This window comes from Rhea americana, unplaced genomic scaffold, assembly GCF_003343005.1.
Source record: "Rhea americana isolate MKP2758 unplaced genomic scaffold, rheAme1 scaffold_168, whole genome shotgun sequence".
Classification (NCBI taxonomy): Eukaryota; Metazoa; Chordata; class Aves; order Rheiformes; family Rheidae; genus Rhea; species Rhea americana.
Genome location: NW_028185794.1, coordinates 262,990 through 279,623, shown reverse-complemented (window position 1 = coordinate 279,623; position 16,634 = coordinate 262,990). Strand labels below are relative to the sequence as shown.

The 16,634-nt window shown below is 41.3% G+C and overlaps 1 protein-coding gene across 1 annotated transcript in view; it reads right to left on the bottom strand.

Annotated features, from left to right (window-relative positions):
- Positions 1-16,634, bottom strand: part of ZNF592 (zinc finger protein 592) — a 38,289-nt gene that overhangs the window by 8,877 nt on the left and 12,778 nt on the right. The window contains exons 3-6 of the mRNA XM_085300691.1: positions 9,888-10,066; positions 5,166-5,342; positions 4,267-4,426; positions 555-830 (exon numbers count right to left, since the gene is read on the bottom strand). Of these exons, the coding sequence (XP_085156817.1) occupies positions 555-830; positions 4,267-4,426; positions 5,166-5,342; positions 9,888-10,066 (792 nt within the window). The remainder of the gene's footprint in view (positions 1-554; positions 831-4,266; positions 4,427-5,165; positions 5,343-9,887; positions 10,067-16,634) is intronic.

Sequence of the window (16,634 nt, the reverse complement as noted above, 5' to 3'; positions counted from 1 at the left end):
TGATATTTAGCAAAAAATACTCTGTTTAGAGGAATTGCATTTCCTTCCTTAACTTTGCGTTCAGTGTTTTTAGACTATTTTTTATCGTAACTATAACCTTACTTCCAGTTACATTTTACTCAGAATACAGTCCATGCTATACTGCACTGGCTCACATGGTAGGTTTGTACCATCACTAACATTGTCACACTAGGGGAAGAGTATCTGCTGAAGGAAACTGTGAACACAACTTAAGAACACCCAGAAGAAATTCTAATGCTGCTGACTATTAAATAATCAGCTGGGGAAGACACAACTTTCCATCCCCTTACCCGAATGAGCAGACAACGAAGCCTGACAATAGATGCAGTGGGAGAAGAAAAGAAAAAAAAAAGGATGAGGTACGCAGGTTGTTGGATATTCTGCCAAGGACAGAAAATGGGCTTACAAGATGCTATCTCATTATTTCATTCTGGTCCTCCTCTCACTCCTCACTGAGCTGACAAACAGATTTTGAAAAAAGTTTTTCTTTTTTTCCAAAATATTAACAATTATCGGATTCTTTGTGTCCTTACCCTTCCATGACTTCTCTTCATGTGGGACACATAGGTTTCCCGATCAGGGATCCACTGTGAACATTCCTTACAAGTCCAACCAGTTCTTCTCAGTCTGGACTTCGATTCGGGATTGCGTTCCACCCTCATGTCCTTCCTTGGCAGAGAGGAGTGGGAAGTCCCATTGGCGACTGAGAGCTCCTTTGGTGAAGTGTGAACCTGGTTCCTTGACGCTTTCTCAGACTTCTGTCGAAAGTTTGAGAGTTCCTCAGGGTTTTGGGGGACTCCATGAACACCCTGGATAGTAATAATAATAGAATCAAACATGACAAGAGAGCACAAAAGATACACGGAACTACTGAAGAAAGCTTGGCATAAGGCTACAGAGACGATTAGGGGACTGGAGCATCTCTCTTATGAGGAAAGGCTGCGAGAACTGGGACTCTTCAGCCTGCAGAAGAGAAGACTGAGGGGGAATCTTGCCAATGTATACAAATATCTTAAGAGAGGGTRTCAAGAGGATGGGGCCAGTCTCTTTTCAGTGGTGCCCACTGGACAAGAGGCAATGGGCACAAACTGAAACACAGGAAGTTCAACTTGAATATGAAGAAAAACTTCTTTACTGTGTGGGTGACAGAACACTGGAACAGGTTGTTCACACAGGTTGTGGAGTCTCCTCCTCTGGAAATATTCAAAACCTGCCTGGTTTTGAATGCCTGGATGCAATCCTGTGCAATGCACTCTAGGTGACCCGGCCTGAGCAGAGGTGTTGGACTAGATGATCTCCAGAGGTCCCTTCCAACCTCACCCATTCTGTAATTCTGTGCTTCTGTGACATTTAAATATAATTTATATATGTTTATAAATTGAAGTGTATTATACATCTATTATTTAAATAAATAATCCACGCCTCCCCCCAACAATATGTTCATCACTCCTATATATCTTCCCGTTTCCCCATGAAACTGGCTATAACACTTTGCCTGACAAAAGATTTTCCCACAGAAACACAAAGATCTTATTTATGTTTCCTGCATGACAACAGCAGCTCCTTGGTGCTGTCTGTTTAACATTTTGGATGAGCTCTGAGAACTCTGGTTAAAAAGGGAAGATGTAATGAAGAGAAATGTTAATTATCGTTATTTCAAGAGCCTAAACTCTAAGTAAAGATGTTGCTCTGGTAAGCTCCAAATGAAATGTTTGCTGTTTTCTCAAGGGCTCCAAAGCTGCTTGATCTATGCTCAAAGAAAGAGAAAAGTCCACCTCTCAGTTTCTCCTACCCTACTTCGTACAATTCCACAGCTACTATTGCTATGCACATTTTCACAGTTTAAAACTTTGCTCTTTTACAACTAAAAGCAAGTATTAAGCCAGAAACCAGCCTTATAAGGCATATGTCTTCAGGCTTCTTAGTCATTCAACAGGCCAAAATCCAAAGTCCCTCAGAAAGTTATTTTAACAAAGAAATTTGAACATAAAGAAGATAATACAGAAATGAAGAGCTGTGGGAAAGCAAAAGCAAGTAAAACAGCAACATACCAATGAAACCTCAAGAAACTCCCCCAGGAACAACAACAGTGCACCCACACAAAAGGATAATTTAGAGGTTTAACTGTGCACGGTAATTAATAACAGGTGAAGTTTCAACACATGCAAGCCTGAGGCCTTTAGAGGTCTTTTTTTGGGTTGGACACCAAGCAGAACCTTCAAAACACAAGGTCTCATCTGCTTTGCACCCGATCCAGCTGATGTCCGCAGGAGCTGTTTCATGCAGTAGCATGGGAATGACAGCTGTCCCACAGCATCACTAGCTATTTAGGGTAATTCAAACACTTCACATTTCTCCCCTTGTGGAAAGCCAGAGAGTGTTTTATGAACAAAGAATACATTACTAACCATTATTCCACTCTTCCTGGTATTACACCACAGCAAGGAGAAAAAAAGAAAGGAAGAAAGAAAAAAGCAACATGGAAAAGTGAACTGACTTCACTGCAGAGTCAATAATGGGAACAAGACTTTCTAACTTTAACCTCTAACCTTCTAACCTCTCTAACTCTTACACTTTAACAACTGAAAGTCAGAAAAGACATGAAGGCACAAGGTTTCTTTACCTTTTTTATGGGCACAAATCAAAGAGCATCTACTATGAATTCTATATTGCACAAAGGAACCCGATCTGACAGGAAAGGAGATTGGCTAGTACAACTGTTACCCTGCGACAGTCAAAAAGCCTTCTTCAACTACAATTTCAAAGACCCAACGATGGYTAAATGAGGCCTTGTTGTTAAAAGACAAAAGTTTAGCAGTCCGGATGTCAGAGCGCTGGGCACAAACAGCTGCAGGCAATTCCTTGGGGCTGCGATTTGCAAATGAGCTGCAATAAATTGTGTACCTCAAGCCCGTTTATTAGTGTTGGGTTTGAACGCCTCTTTGAAAGTCCCAGCCTTAATCTCGTCTCCATTTTCCCTGCTATAATACAAGAAGATTAGTAATCATCAGCTTCACAGGAGGGCTTCATATTTGAATTCATTAATGCATGCAAAGCATTCCTAGATTTGCAAGTTAAAGACATGAGGGAAGAGAGCAAAGAAGCAGTTTTCAAATGATTTTCTCTTTTGAGAGTGTGCTAACAAATCTTCTTGCTTTTTTAAAGTGCAAGTATAAACAAAATAAAAAAACCACTGATTTAAAAAATTATGTCACTATTCTTTCTAATCAAAAGGAAGTAAGACTTTGCAAGCTCTTTTTCTTTAAATGCACCAGGAAGTCTTCTGAGAGGATTTCCACGGCAGTGTTGTTAGATACTGTACATAGAAACACACTGACTAAAACAACAATAAATGTGGCACTCAGACCTTCATGGTATAATCAAATCTACAGGTCTTTACATGCATCCTGCTATGAACCATCAGTGAATGGAAAAGAATAGGCTTTTCATATGTATAAAAGTACTACAAATGGTAGTGAAATTCCTACAGTGCTTCTCGGAATATGAGCTACTATTGAGGAACGGCAGCCTTGAAGTGCTTTCCGTATCACTAGTCCCACCAAGTTTTTTGGCTCCCACACAACTATCAATCTCCAAATCATCTTCTGGAGCACCCTGTGCTGCACGGGGCTTGCCATGGACCAGCGTCAGTGTGGATGAGCAAGGCAGCAGGTCCGATCTCTCAAAAACTAGCACCTCTGCAGCAATTGCTCCTGCTGCCTCTCTCATTCCCCTCTTGCGATCTGATACATTTCTTCCGGCAAGCAGAGCAGTTTGGGAAGCAGGGCTTCAAATGTCACGCAGCCTCTCTCAGAGGCAGCTGCAAGGTGGCCAGAGAAAATTCACCTTTCGTTGCATAACTTGAGTAATGCCATGGATAGTGAACTCTTCTCCCTGCCTCCCCAGCAAAGATAAAGCTCCCCCTAGTCCTCCAAATTTAATCACTTCTTTTGGTTTAATATAGAACAGTTAACAATCAGAAAGATTTATCTGCAGGAAACTAGCTTTTTCATTAGGCTAAATTACATGTAGATGAGAGTAATTGCCTGTACTATTACCAACTAACACAAAATGCTCTCTACTGATGTTTCCACAGTACTAGAAGTTTTTGTAATCTATTTTCCACTAATGTGTTGACTAATTAGAACTTTCCACTTCCTTAAACCATTCCTTTACGTAGCTGCTGCAAACTCTCTGAGAACTCAGAAAATAACTCATATCAGTAAGTTAGTGGAAGTTACCTACCTTAACATGCTGCATTAATTGCTGTTTCTGCATATACACCAGCTGACACTGTGGGCACTTAAACACTCCAACTAACAACTTGTTGGCATTCTGCTGGAAGTGCTCTTGGAGCAGTTTCTTCTTGTTAAAGACAGTCTCGCAAGAGCATTTGTAGATCACCCTGGAACAATTTAAAAAAAAGGAAGCTCACTCTCTCTTCATTAGTTATCTTACGACGACAGTGGAAAAAGCTATCTCAGCAACTTAACTTCAGGAAGGGATGTGCTTCTGATGAGCGCTGCACTCTCAGTGTATTGTCAACAAACACCCACATAGACCACCAAACCATTAACTCAATTGGGAAGAACAACAGAATGCCTTAGGCATCTACCAGTTTTCCAAAAATAAGTTTGCTTATATGCATATGCATGACTACCTACATGTGTGTAGCTACATATTACTTCCAATCTGACCTTTCCACAGTCCCTGCCTTAAGGCACACATTTTCGGCCCTAGCTCAAAGCTTGGAAGGCAAAGCTACGGAGGAGAAAGAAAAGGATATTTTCTCTTGTGATTTTCTGGTGCAAATCAATAATTACCCTGGAATCATTTACCAAGAGGTACTGCTCTGGTTCCTGCTGGACAAAGAGGCGATGATCAAGATCCTGTTTTTGCATACCCAGGCCCCTCTCCTCCTAGCCGAGAAGACTGTGTTCATATTGAGGAGAGCTGGCCATGGTTAGGGATGAACCCCTGTCAACAGACAAAGCAGTAGCTCTTCTTCTGCCATAAAGACTGAAAATACTACTACTACTACGACTAACAATAATAATAATAATAATAAAGCTGGGACAGAAATGGGGAATTCTGGAGCTACCCAGAAAAGGGTAAGATCATAAAGATAACTACAAAATACTTACTGAGTAGTCTTGTGAGGCTCTGTTGGGTGCTGGCTAGTCATGTGAGCAGTGGTGCTGTCTGCTGACTTGAAGGCCATCGGACAAAAAGAACACTTGTGGAAGACTTCGCAGTGTTTCTCATGAATGTGCACTTTCAGCATCGCTAGGGTCATAAAGACAACTCCACAATGGATGCATCTGGAAGACATATGAAAGAAAGAGCCGAATTACCTGTACAATATTGCTTCCAACAAACAAATGCAACTGGGAAGCACCAGAATGGGAGGTACCAGTCTATGGTGGGTCCTCTTTTAGTCTCTTCAGTAGCAACATGGAAGAGGTGAGGAGGAATGTGATACAGGAATTCAAAAGCTGGACACATCCCATGACTACATGTTAGCAAAAATCAAACAGAACTATAAAAGAAACCTTCAGAGCTTAACACAACCCAGAAAGAATAAAAGAAGATGCAGGTTGGTAAAAATGCAATCTTTGCATCTGTGAATGTCAATTCAGTCACAGGTGCAAACAAAGAACTCAGAAAGTAGAAGTATCTGATGAGATCTCTGGGTAATAATAGGCAGCAGTTATTCTCCAGTACAAAACAAAACCAAAAGCAAAAGGAGCAACAGAGAATATTCAGCTGGGGAATCTTCAGTAACCTGTATGATTGCTCCTCTCATACTATACTAAGCATCAGGAAATAATGACAGAAACAGCAAATATACTAAAAACCGCGACAGAAACATCTAAGAAATTGATTAAGCTCATTAAAATCATGAAGATACAGGTGTCTGACTGAGTAGCGCTTGGTCTGGCAGCTGGGAAGGCACCCCAGGAGGAAAGAGAGGAAGAAGTCCTTGCAGAGGTTGTGTATGGAGCCAAAAGACTCTTCTTTGCAGCCAAAACCAAAGACTCAGGTCCAGGAGGGCAACTATGGTCATCCAGCCATTTCTAGCCTGCCATTTCTAGCCTGCCACTCTTCTCAAAACACTTCGGGACAGACCTCGACTGATACTCCCCAAGATAGCAACAAGTGACAGCCGTACTATATTTAGCTTTAATATCCCTTCCAAGCGTTCACCTAACTGTTTAGCTTATTAAGGAAGCCACAAACACTACAAGGGCATATGAGGATGGAGATAACCTGGCCTCATTTGGCTTGGGCCATGCCAGCTGAAAAGTTTCCCATCTTGAGCGGGCCAGACAGGAGCACCTAGTCTGCCTAGGGACCAAAGCAGCTCTAGTGATTGCTCCTAACTAAATTCAATCAAAATGACTAACAACAGATCCCTGTTTGAGCCAACGCAGCACTTATCGATTGTTATAATGAATGAGCTCTCCCATGAGGAGCTTGGCTGGTCCATGGTAGGGGGCAGTGCTTCCGCTAGGAGGATGCAAGAGACAAATGAGGGCTAATTTCATCCAGTGAGCCAAACTGCAGCCCGGGGTTAAGTTCCTTTATAAAAAAAATATATATTTTTTCTTAATTCTGAGATTTCCCACTTACTAGGAGCACTACTAGTGTTTAAGCACTCAGCAGCACTGTGGCAGACAGTATACCACTAGCTCTGTCCCAGATGGGACCCCAGCTATCCTAGCAACTGGAAGAGCACCAAATCTGTATCAAAAACAAACAAGCCACTAAATTATCTCTCCATCCAAATGAGCCTTCTGACAGAGTTTGGGGAACAACTTTGTGCTTTGAAGCTGTACTTCAAAAGATCATGACGCATTGGCCAGCCCAAGCTAGCCAAACCTTCTCCCCCTAAATGCATACAAACACAAATGCTATTTTCTTAAATTTAGAAAGAAAATCAGTGATATCAACAGCTGTCGTTGTCTCCTCAAACACATGAAAATATTCTACTTGGATAGTTCTGCCTTCAAGCCTGGCCCTCCGTCATATGAGACGCAGAAAGAGACTTCTGTTATAGTAACACCAGGAATTGTGTCATTATGGGAGACTAAATTCCCAAGTATAAATGGAAGAGCAAATACTGATTCTGACAATAAGGTCTAGCCATTATATCCAGGAATATCTGACCAGATTCTTCAACAAACACTCACTGAATTAACAGGAGATGTTTCTGCATTATGTTTGGTTTTGGTAAGTACTAAAGATCTTATACAGAATTAGCAATGCTCTTGACTCTGGGTCAAGCTGATTTAATTTATAGTAAATGGCAGTTTAAACAAAAGCCTCTTCATAACCAAGAACTCCAGTGCCAAAAGGATAAACTTGGACAAAGTAAACTAATTAGTGGAGCAAAGCGGATGGAGGATCTCAGAGGTTTGCCATGTAATTTCTGTAAATAACAAATTCTGACTATCATCCAAGCACAGGGGAATAATTCACATGAGAAGATATTAGGATAGCCTCAGGGCAAGGAGGGGTAGGGTAAAAGTCTTGGAAAGAATCACACAAGAAGAGATAAAGCTACAAGATGTTGTCTTAACCCTCTAAATATTTCTTTCTTATGCTGTCGTGTCCTGGCCCCTGAACTCTCTGGACGGCACTGAGTAGGGAAACGAATGCCATGCAGTGCCACGTCAGCAGGGACAGCTGGAAGGTGCTAGAGGTACTCGGAAAAGGGCGGAGTGGCGACATTTGGAGACATGCAGAAAGCAGCTCTTAGAATAGGCTTGCTCATTTTAATTTCTGAGTAAGACCTTTCCCCTCATCTTCAATGTAATCACTAGCTATGACTAAACCAAATTAAAACAATCTTACTCCAAATTTAAGTGAGTGAATTGGGATGTTAGCAGAAAAGGAAACAACATGGACTGATCAGAAAAACAAAAACCAAACTCAGAATTTCTAAGAAATACAGGGGTATGGTGAGAAGTAGAAAAAGTCAAGCTGATCCTGAGAAGGTTTTAAACGAACTCCTAGGCTTTTAATTTCTGCAAGAAACAAAAATAAAAGGAAAAATCTAAAGTCACTACATGACAAGGCAGATGTCACGGATCATCTAGATCTGGTTCTACAACAGGAATATTTCATCTGTTTTCAACAACGGCAACGGTATCAACCCCACAGCAGAGATAGGAACAACAAGAATGGCATAGATGCAGGCATTCACCTGTCTGGTGGATTCAGCTTCCACAGGTGAGTTTGAGTGGATGAGAATTAAGAGAGAAGAAATTTAACTTCTAGAGAAGCTAGCTGAAGCTAAAGAATTCCCTAAATATCATTCTTGAGCTCTGTCTTGCTTCAGATCTTCATTAATGATGTTGGCACAGAGAGCAGATACTCACTAATGACATCTGCAGATGGATCAAAGCTAGCATTACTGACAAGGATTAAGCCATCATAAAGATATTACTGTAATACATCTGGAATGAAAAATATTTTTTGAAAAATGCAAGGTCACACACTTAAGAATCAGCACCAACCTCTGCTGTAAACTGGGAGCCCATCAGCTGGAAAGAAAGGGGAAAGGACTTACACTGCATCATTGTCAGAAGACTGAGCTTCCTATATAAGGCATCTTAGGCCTGGGTGACACATTGTCAGCCAAAGTGTTTTCAGAGATGAGGATGCCGCGCAAGTGGCACCTATGTAATGCTCAGCATAGTGAAACTATATCTGCTATTGGGATTCTCAGGTGCCAGCGCAGTACAAACACCTGCATCAATGCAGTGGTTATGCACCTGACAGCTACTACTATTCACATTTTTCTACCTAGGGGAAAACCTTTTTTTTCCCCAGCATTCCTCCTTCTCTCAAATTAATTCATTTTCCAACAGCATCGGTATCATAGCCATTTAATTTGTAATGGATTTAATTTCATTGTAGATTATGCCACACTGCAATCAGATCCCATATAAAAAAAAATCTGTATATAATTAAACTCAGAATTAGTTAAATATATGTCTCTTCATAGCTGAAAGAAAAAGCCCTTGAAAACTTAAATGTGATTTTAGAATAAACCATACAGGGGAAGCTTCTTGAATTTGCAGACAGTCTACAAGAGTAAGTCCAACAGAAGATAATACCCTATTCACTTCAAATTTCAGAGTTAAATATTTAGTAGTAATCAGATAAAARTAAGAGGACTTTGAGGACTCTTAAAAGGTCCCCATGTCCACTCTTCATCTCCCCAGGCAAATCATCTATACTATACCATAATAGCAGTACTGTACCTGTGGTGATCTAAATATATAGGGCAGGCAAGGTCTATAGGGAAATGTAATAATGTACTTTATTAAAGCAATCGATTCAGTTGAGGAAAGGAAAACACATGCACACACACACAACAGCATCTAAAACCTTAGAAGCCTTCTTCCATTTGTGTCACAACTTGACAAGTATTTGGAAATTTTTAGGGTCATACAAGAAAATAATCTATGCCCTATTTGTGAAGGCACACATTCCTCAGTCCATTATGACTGACATAAATATAAGTTCAAATCAGAAAGGGATTTAGAGGATTATCTGCAATCTTTTCCTATAAATATCAACTCTGAGATGATTGTCTGCAATGCGAAGTTAACACAAACAGGCAAACATCTTTCGACTTAAAGCTGGCTCAAAATCATTTCTGGCATGAAATCTATCTCCTCTTAAGCTCATTTAGTGTTTCCTGGTTTCAAATGTATTTTGCCACACAGAAAAACATGTCCATCCCATGTTGCATCCTCTCTTTAGCTTCCACCTAAAGGTATGCATGCTTCCCAAGATCTACATGAGCTTCTTGCTTCTCCTTGCATTCTCAGACCTTTCAGAGCAGCACCAACCTGAATCCGACTTTGCGGGAGTAATGCAGGCAGTTCTCCTTGACGTGGGTTTGGAAATAGGCAGACCGGCACACTGCTCCGCACTCCGGGCAGCAATAGGGAGACTTGTGAGCATGGATTCTTTGATGAGCACAGTAACTGCACTGGTTAGGTAGCATCATCTGGCACACTTGACAAGTCTGATGAAAGAAAGGTCACATTAGTCATTCCACACTGGCTTCCCCCCTCCTTAATTCATCCTAGAAAACTCTGAGGTTAAGAGAAAGCCCCAGCATCTTCCACCTCGATGCTACAAAACTCTGTGGCTACATTGCTTGACAGCTTTTTCCAGAACCAACCGAAGTATTTCTATAACTAGCCATATCAGATGACTGTATCCATTCTTAAACCATGGCCTCTGTGGCTTAATTTTTTTTCCCTCCTAGAAAAAGAAAGCAAAACCTTTCACCTCTTAGCTCAGTCACTGCTTTCGTCTTAGCAGTAAATCTCTTGAGCAGGAAAGTACTTTTCTTAACGCTGCTTCTCCCACAACTCAACTAAAAAGACCAGAAAAACCCAACCACCTCCCAGCTCAAAACTCTGTTACCACCCGAATGCAGTGCAGTGTTGAAATGTGGTAGCCTTCTCCGCCAAAGATGCATTTGAGGCTCCTGAAAGTTTTCTTTTGACCACACCAAATCTGAACTTTTGAAGACTACATGCCACACATGCTATAATACATTTAAAGACACTTCTTGGTAGCCTCACATTAAAAACAACACAAATACTCCTTCTCTCCCTGTTTTTATATCTTCTGCAAAATCCCATTTTTTGCCTGCTATTAGAAGGTAGGTTACTAGGAATACAGTTTTGCTAAAGCAGTATCGTTTACTTGATAAATAAAAGCTTTTTTAGATGGACACATAGTCCCAGTTTCAACAGCTCTCAAACTTTTTCTCCCTTTCTCAGGTACCTTAACTCCTCTGTATTCCTCCAAAGCCCAGGAACAGCTATTAGTGCACTACCAGCACATATGTTACCTAATTCCTAAGCAGCACTATAGCAGTAGTAGATACCTACCCTCCGGACTTGGGCTGAAACTCCCTTCCGTCATGAATAAACCTATGCAAAATTACTCCTCTACTCCTAGCTCTACGTTATGCATGAACTGCAGCAAATGGCTCATTAGGGATTATCAAATCAGGTAATTTAACGGCATCCTTTGTTCAGCTACAGTTAAAGAAGGCTACAGGGCTGATTAGATCAGAGACAGCATGAAACTGTACCCGAGGGCATGTCTGCAGAGCCCAGCGAAGCTTTTAACGTAGTGTGTACCCACGCAGCCTGGAAAGACCAAACCAAGTCAGGCAGACTTAAGCACCAGCTGGTAACCAGAAGAGAAACCCATGCCAGAAGCCCCTAAATCTGGCAAAAACGTAACACCGCTTAGGGCCAGCTCAGTTTTCTATGCTGTTGCTATTCTACCCAACAGCTCTAGGACACTCTGCTATGTAACTCCCATCAGGGAACTGTTCAGAAAATGCTGCAGGTAGTAGAAAGCATCATTTATATTAAAAGGCAAAGCCATGACAAATCTGAAAAGGTTCATGGGAAAGAAAGAATAAATCGCCAAACAAGCCCAAAGCCTCAAGGACACACGACTTCAGACACGTTACAAACGGTGGTTTAAGAACAGAAAATATTTGAAGAAAGAGATAAATGGGTGGAAGACAGCCAAATGACACCTTCCACCAGCACACACACACACCTCAAAGAAATCCATTTCAAGTAAACTCAGGAGTATTTCAGCATTTCCCCAAATGCCAGAAAAACCCCCTCACTGCACCGAGAAAACATAGCGCTACCAAGATCAATCCTGTGAAATATAAACGGAACCAGCAGCCCCAGGAGAGATTTGCTCCAAAAGGGGAGATTTTAGGGGCAGAGCATTGCTAAGTAGGATCTCCAGTTCCCCAAAGCCCTCCAAACCCCTAGATGACAGCTACAAGAAGAGATTCTTGCCCAGGGAAGCCTCAGGCTGTTTTACTCCCTTTTATGCAATTTCTGCATATTTTCTGTTTTAACGTGCAGCAGAGGTTTTTACTCTTTTTTTTTCCTGCATTATGGCAGGACTTCTCACGCTTTGATCTTTGATCTCACTCACTTTTTAAAGCAGACTCAGCACAAACGCGAGCAGAAAGCACCTTCGCTCTTGCAGCTTAGTGAGAAATGCTTCCTCCTGGGACCCAAAAAACTGCCTCGTCAAAGCTGATTTAGTTTTATGGCATTAAAAGACAGTGTTTGGGGCCTCCCTTCCTCCTCCCTAGCATATCACATCCAGTGGCCTCGAAGGCTTCCCTGGGCACTCCGGTAGCCAGCACACACCAAAAATCTGTATCTTCCCCACCACTGATGCCTGTGCTAGCTCYGCTGAACCACGCGAGAAGCTCAGTGGGGACAAAATACACTAAAGTAGGGCAGAAGGAAGCACGAGGGATGACTAGCAAGAGGCATTACAACTAACAGTTATCTTCTCCGGGCTCTGCACGAGTGGGAAGCATGCCAGGGAGTGCATACACATGATACRGGAATAAAAAGCTGGGTTCAGCAAGGATAAGGCTAAATGAATTTATTGCATCTGCAACCACTGTGGAAGAAGCTGGAAAGATTCCCACATGGACAGCAGGCTCTGTAGGGGAAACTCAGAGTTTGGGAAGAAAAAGAAGCAGCTAAGAAAAACCCAAGCTTCAGCTCAGATTGTCCTACAGAAACAAAGTTATGGAGCAAACAGACATAATCAACAGCAATGAGACACACATGCAAATTAATAGAGAACGAGGGAAACTAGCATATTTAACCAGTATTAATTCTTTAGGAGAAGAGTCAACACAACTTCTCTCGTTCTCCTTCACAGATCTATGCAAGTCCTCTGAAGGAGTCAAAAAATACATGTATAACAAAGATCTGACCTACAGCTTGGGCCATTTACCTGGATTTCCCAAAGGGTTTTGACAACACTTTTGCCAGAAGCTTTCAAGGAAACTATGCTGCCATGGCATAAACGAGGAAGGATATTTTATTTTTATAAATAATAAATTAGAAGAGAGGAATAAACAGTCACTTCTAGGACCGGTGGAAGGTCCCAAGTGGGGTTCTSCTGGGACTCAGGCTCCTCTAAGTTTTCACAAGGCAGTTGGGAAAGGTAATGAGCAGAGGAGTGGTTGATGATACTTGGGTAACTCAGGGTATTACAGATAAGGGCCAGCCCTGAAGAATGGCAAGAAGACTGGGCAACAAAATGGCAGGCTACATTTATCTGTCTATTGGAAATTTAAGTGAAGCATATGGGGAAAAGCAGTCTTAACTTTATATGTAAAGCAACAGTCTTCTGGCTGACCACTGTCACTAAGCGACAAGATACTGGGCTTGCGATGGTTCAGTTAAAAAACTAACAAAAATAAATCCCCACACAATATTCAGGAGCTATCAAAAAACCTAAATTAGATGTCAGGAATGAATTTAAAAAATCCCCCCCACCCTCCGCAAAAAAAAAAAAAAAAAAAAAAAAAAAAAAAAAATCAACACAAGGCAGGACAGGGAACATCCCTCTCCTACATGTAGTCCATAGAGTTTATGAGTCCTGGGTTCCCTTCCTTAGTCTGTACATAGAATTGGAAAAGGCTCAAGGTTGGGGGTGGGGGGGAGTGTTTTTGTGCTCGTTCTCATCTCCCTTCCCCAACATCTGCAAAAGATGGCAAGACCAGAAATCCTGCAGCTAACTGCCCAGAGGATTGCTTTGTACCCCAAGGGCAGCTGCGTTTGGGCTGCCCTGGAGGCTTCAGCTTAGAGGCTCTTCTGCTTCGTGTAAGGAATCATTACTTGCCTCCAGCTGTCACTTTTTTTTTTTTTTTTTTTTTAAGTCTCTTTTCTAGTTTTCCATGACTTTTCAAAGAAATCTGGCAGCAATTTGAGACATTCATTAGTCAGTTATTTCTAAAGCATGTTACCAGGATATTGGGTTGTGTAATGTCTGTGTTTTTCATATACTCCCGTTAATAAATAACTCTTGATTAAAGCGTAGGTTACAAGTTTTCATTACTCCCCATTTGCCTGTAACATTTCAGTTCAGTTCTTCCTCCAGAAGTCACATTCATGCGCACACACAAAAATGTTCAGAAGCTCAGTCATTTCAGAACACTTAATTTTATTCCCATTTCTACTTATTAGCTTCTTCAGAAGACAGAGGGAAAAAAATCATTGAAGTAGAGTTCACATTAAAAAAAATACATATCATTCCAAAAATTTAGTCTTACTAAACACAACYCTGCGTTCTTTGAAGTGTTTGCAAATCAGGAAATTCATAGTTAGCACACAGCCCTGCACAAAAAAGCGCCTGCGTAAAGACGGCGCCATTGACCTTTCTGTTTCATTGAAGTAGTTGACTAAATRACTCAATGGCAAACGGGATTCAGTTTCTTTTTTCCCTCCCCCCTATCTGTCAGCAGTGTAAAGCACTTTGGATCAGAAAGCCGGAGCAAGTCCCCTTCTTCTCACACATAGGCACCACTGCTAAATTCCTGTGGCCAATTTTCTTGCACAGATAAGGTCCGTAACCAGCCACGGCACAATTCTCATTAACACACAACTCAAAACTTAAAGCAGAACTTGGGGGCACAAAAATCCTTCACTTTCACTTATTTCCCGATATGCGGACAGAAAAAGGAATCAGCCTCAGCACAAGCCAAAAAAAAGTCTTGTGCATCTTTTAGATTCACATTATGGAGAGGTGAGTAGCATCGATGAAGTTTACATCCATTTCAGATGTCCTCAGACCACAAGGATGCTTGACATCATAGTGTAACTTCAGCCGAAAACACAGATATACTAACTCTAAAGCATACGATCTGAGCTACAGAAGGCAAAAGAGGAATTTGTAATAATGCTAACAGTTTAAAAAATATTAAGGACTCAGAGTGAAAGAGTAGAGGGGAACAGACACTGTATTTTTGGAATGCAAATGTACTGAAGAGCACTTGTCCTTTACGTATTCAAGGCAAAAATCTGCCACAGAACTGACCCAACCCCTGAGTTCTTCTGAAATTCAGCCTTTTGAAAGTTTTTTTTTTCCCCTATTTTAGTCAGGGCTCGGGGAGGAGGGGCACTTCTGATAGCTGAGGGATCCTGGGCAGTTAGGAACATGTGATGGAGATTAGCAGGATGTTTCTGCTATAAAAAAAAATTAGCAGGGAATTACTACTTAAAATTAATCTTTACGTGTACATTAGCTTTCACTTACTGCCTCGCCAGGAAAAATGCCAGCAATCTGCATCCTTTGGAGTAGATGTTTTGCTGTGTTATATGATGTGCTGGCTCCTGCATGAAGGCTGGTTATCGAATTTTGTGGCTCCAGCCCATCACGTCAGCTCTGCAATTTCTGCCTCCAACCTTCCCTTCCTCACCTCCCGTCTTCTTCATCTCCTGCTGGTACACCCATTTGCTGGGCCAGGCCAAACATCGCTGAACAACCCACACTCTTGGATGATTATTTTTTACTTGCATCATTGCAACAATCCAGTTTACAATGTCACTGCACAAAAGTTTATCAATGCAAGCAGAAGGGGCAGSCAGGCAATTTCTTCCCCTGTCTTTGCGATAACCAAACTGCATCCCCCACAGGCTCTCTTTTAAAGAGCTCTCACTGCATGAATATACTCAATTTATAGATGAAAAAACTACCAGAGAAGCCTGCCAAATATTAATTATAAGAAGGAAAACCTAGAATTCAGCTGACTTAAAACCATTGTATTGAAATTTCAATCACAGAACACATATCAAACCCAGTCCTAATGTAGGTAAGTTTATCCTAGTTAACTCCTATAAGGCATGCAACTCTTATATTGCCACACCTAAATATAACAGAGAGGTTTTTATTTCATTGGTTATGTTTTAAAACGTCAGTATTAAGATCCAACGAGGGAGCCTGTTTAGGCTTCAGTCTATAGGACATTATTAGAAGATGCTCTTCAATCCTACTCTAGTCCAAAACTTCAGGCTGCTGCTCTCCTGCCAAGGTTAGCTTATTCCCCCTCTATACCATATATCTTGCCATCCTCAGCTTCATCTGTGCATTCCACTTCCTCACGCTTGCCCAGTTCACTCTTGCTTGTATTCCTTTATCTCACTCATAGCCCTTCTTAGACCTTCACCAAGACTAACTCTTCCACACACATATATGTCTAAACTGGTCCAAGACACCAAGGTGTTCAAACCTCAGTAAAATAAGGCATTTGAATAAAACCTTTTTTCCTAAGAGCCAGTGTCATTCAATAGCTTCAAAATACATTTTTGCGTATGCAGAAAAATTCCCAGTTAAAGTTTCAATGTAGACATAAACATTTGACAGCTCTAAGAAACTGAAAGTGAAACTGCAATATAGAAAACCCCACTAATATCAAGAGATTGGCAATATTGCATCAAATAAGCTTAACTCCAAATTTTCTCAGCTCTTCTCTCCTCATGAATTCATCTGTAATTTTCAAGAAWTTCTGTTCTACATCATTTATTCCTCACCCAGCAACCAACCATTCTGCCTCTTACATTGTGACTTGAAAGCTGAACCAATGCTCTCACTTGCTGAAGGGACCTGCCATTTAGTTAGGACCTCCCAGTTTCCACACTTCCACTTTCAAATCACTAGTATGGCTCCATGGTGCAGAGATGGTTCTTCCCTCCATCCTGAAGCATCCTTCTGCCCATCCATCAGTGGTG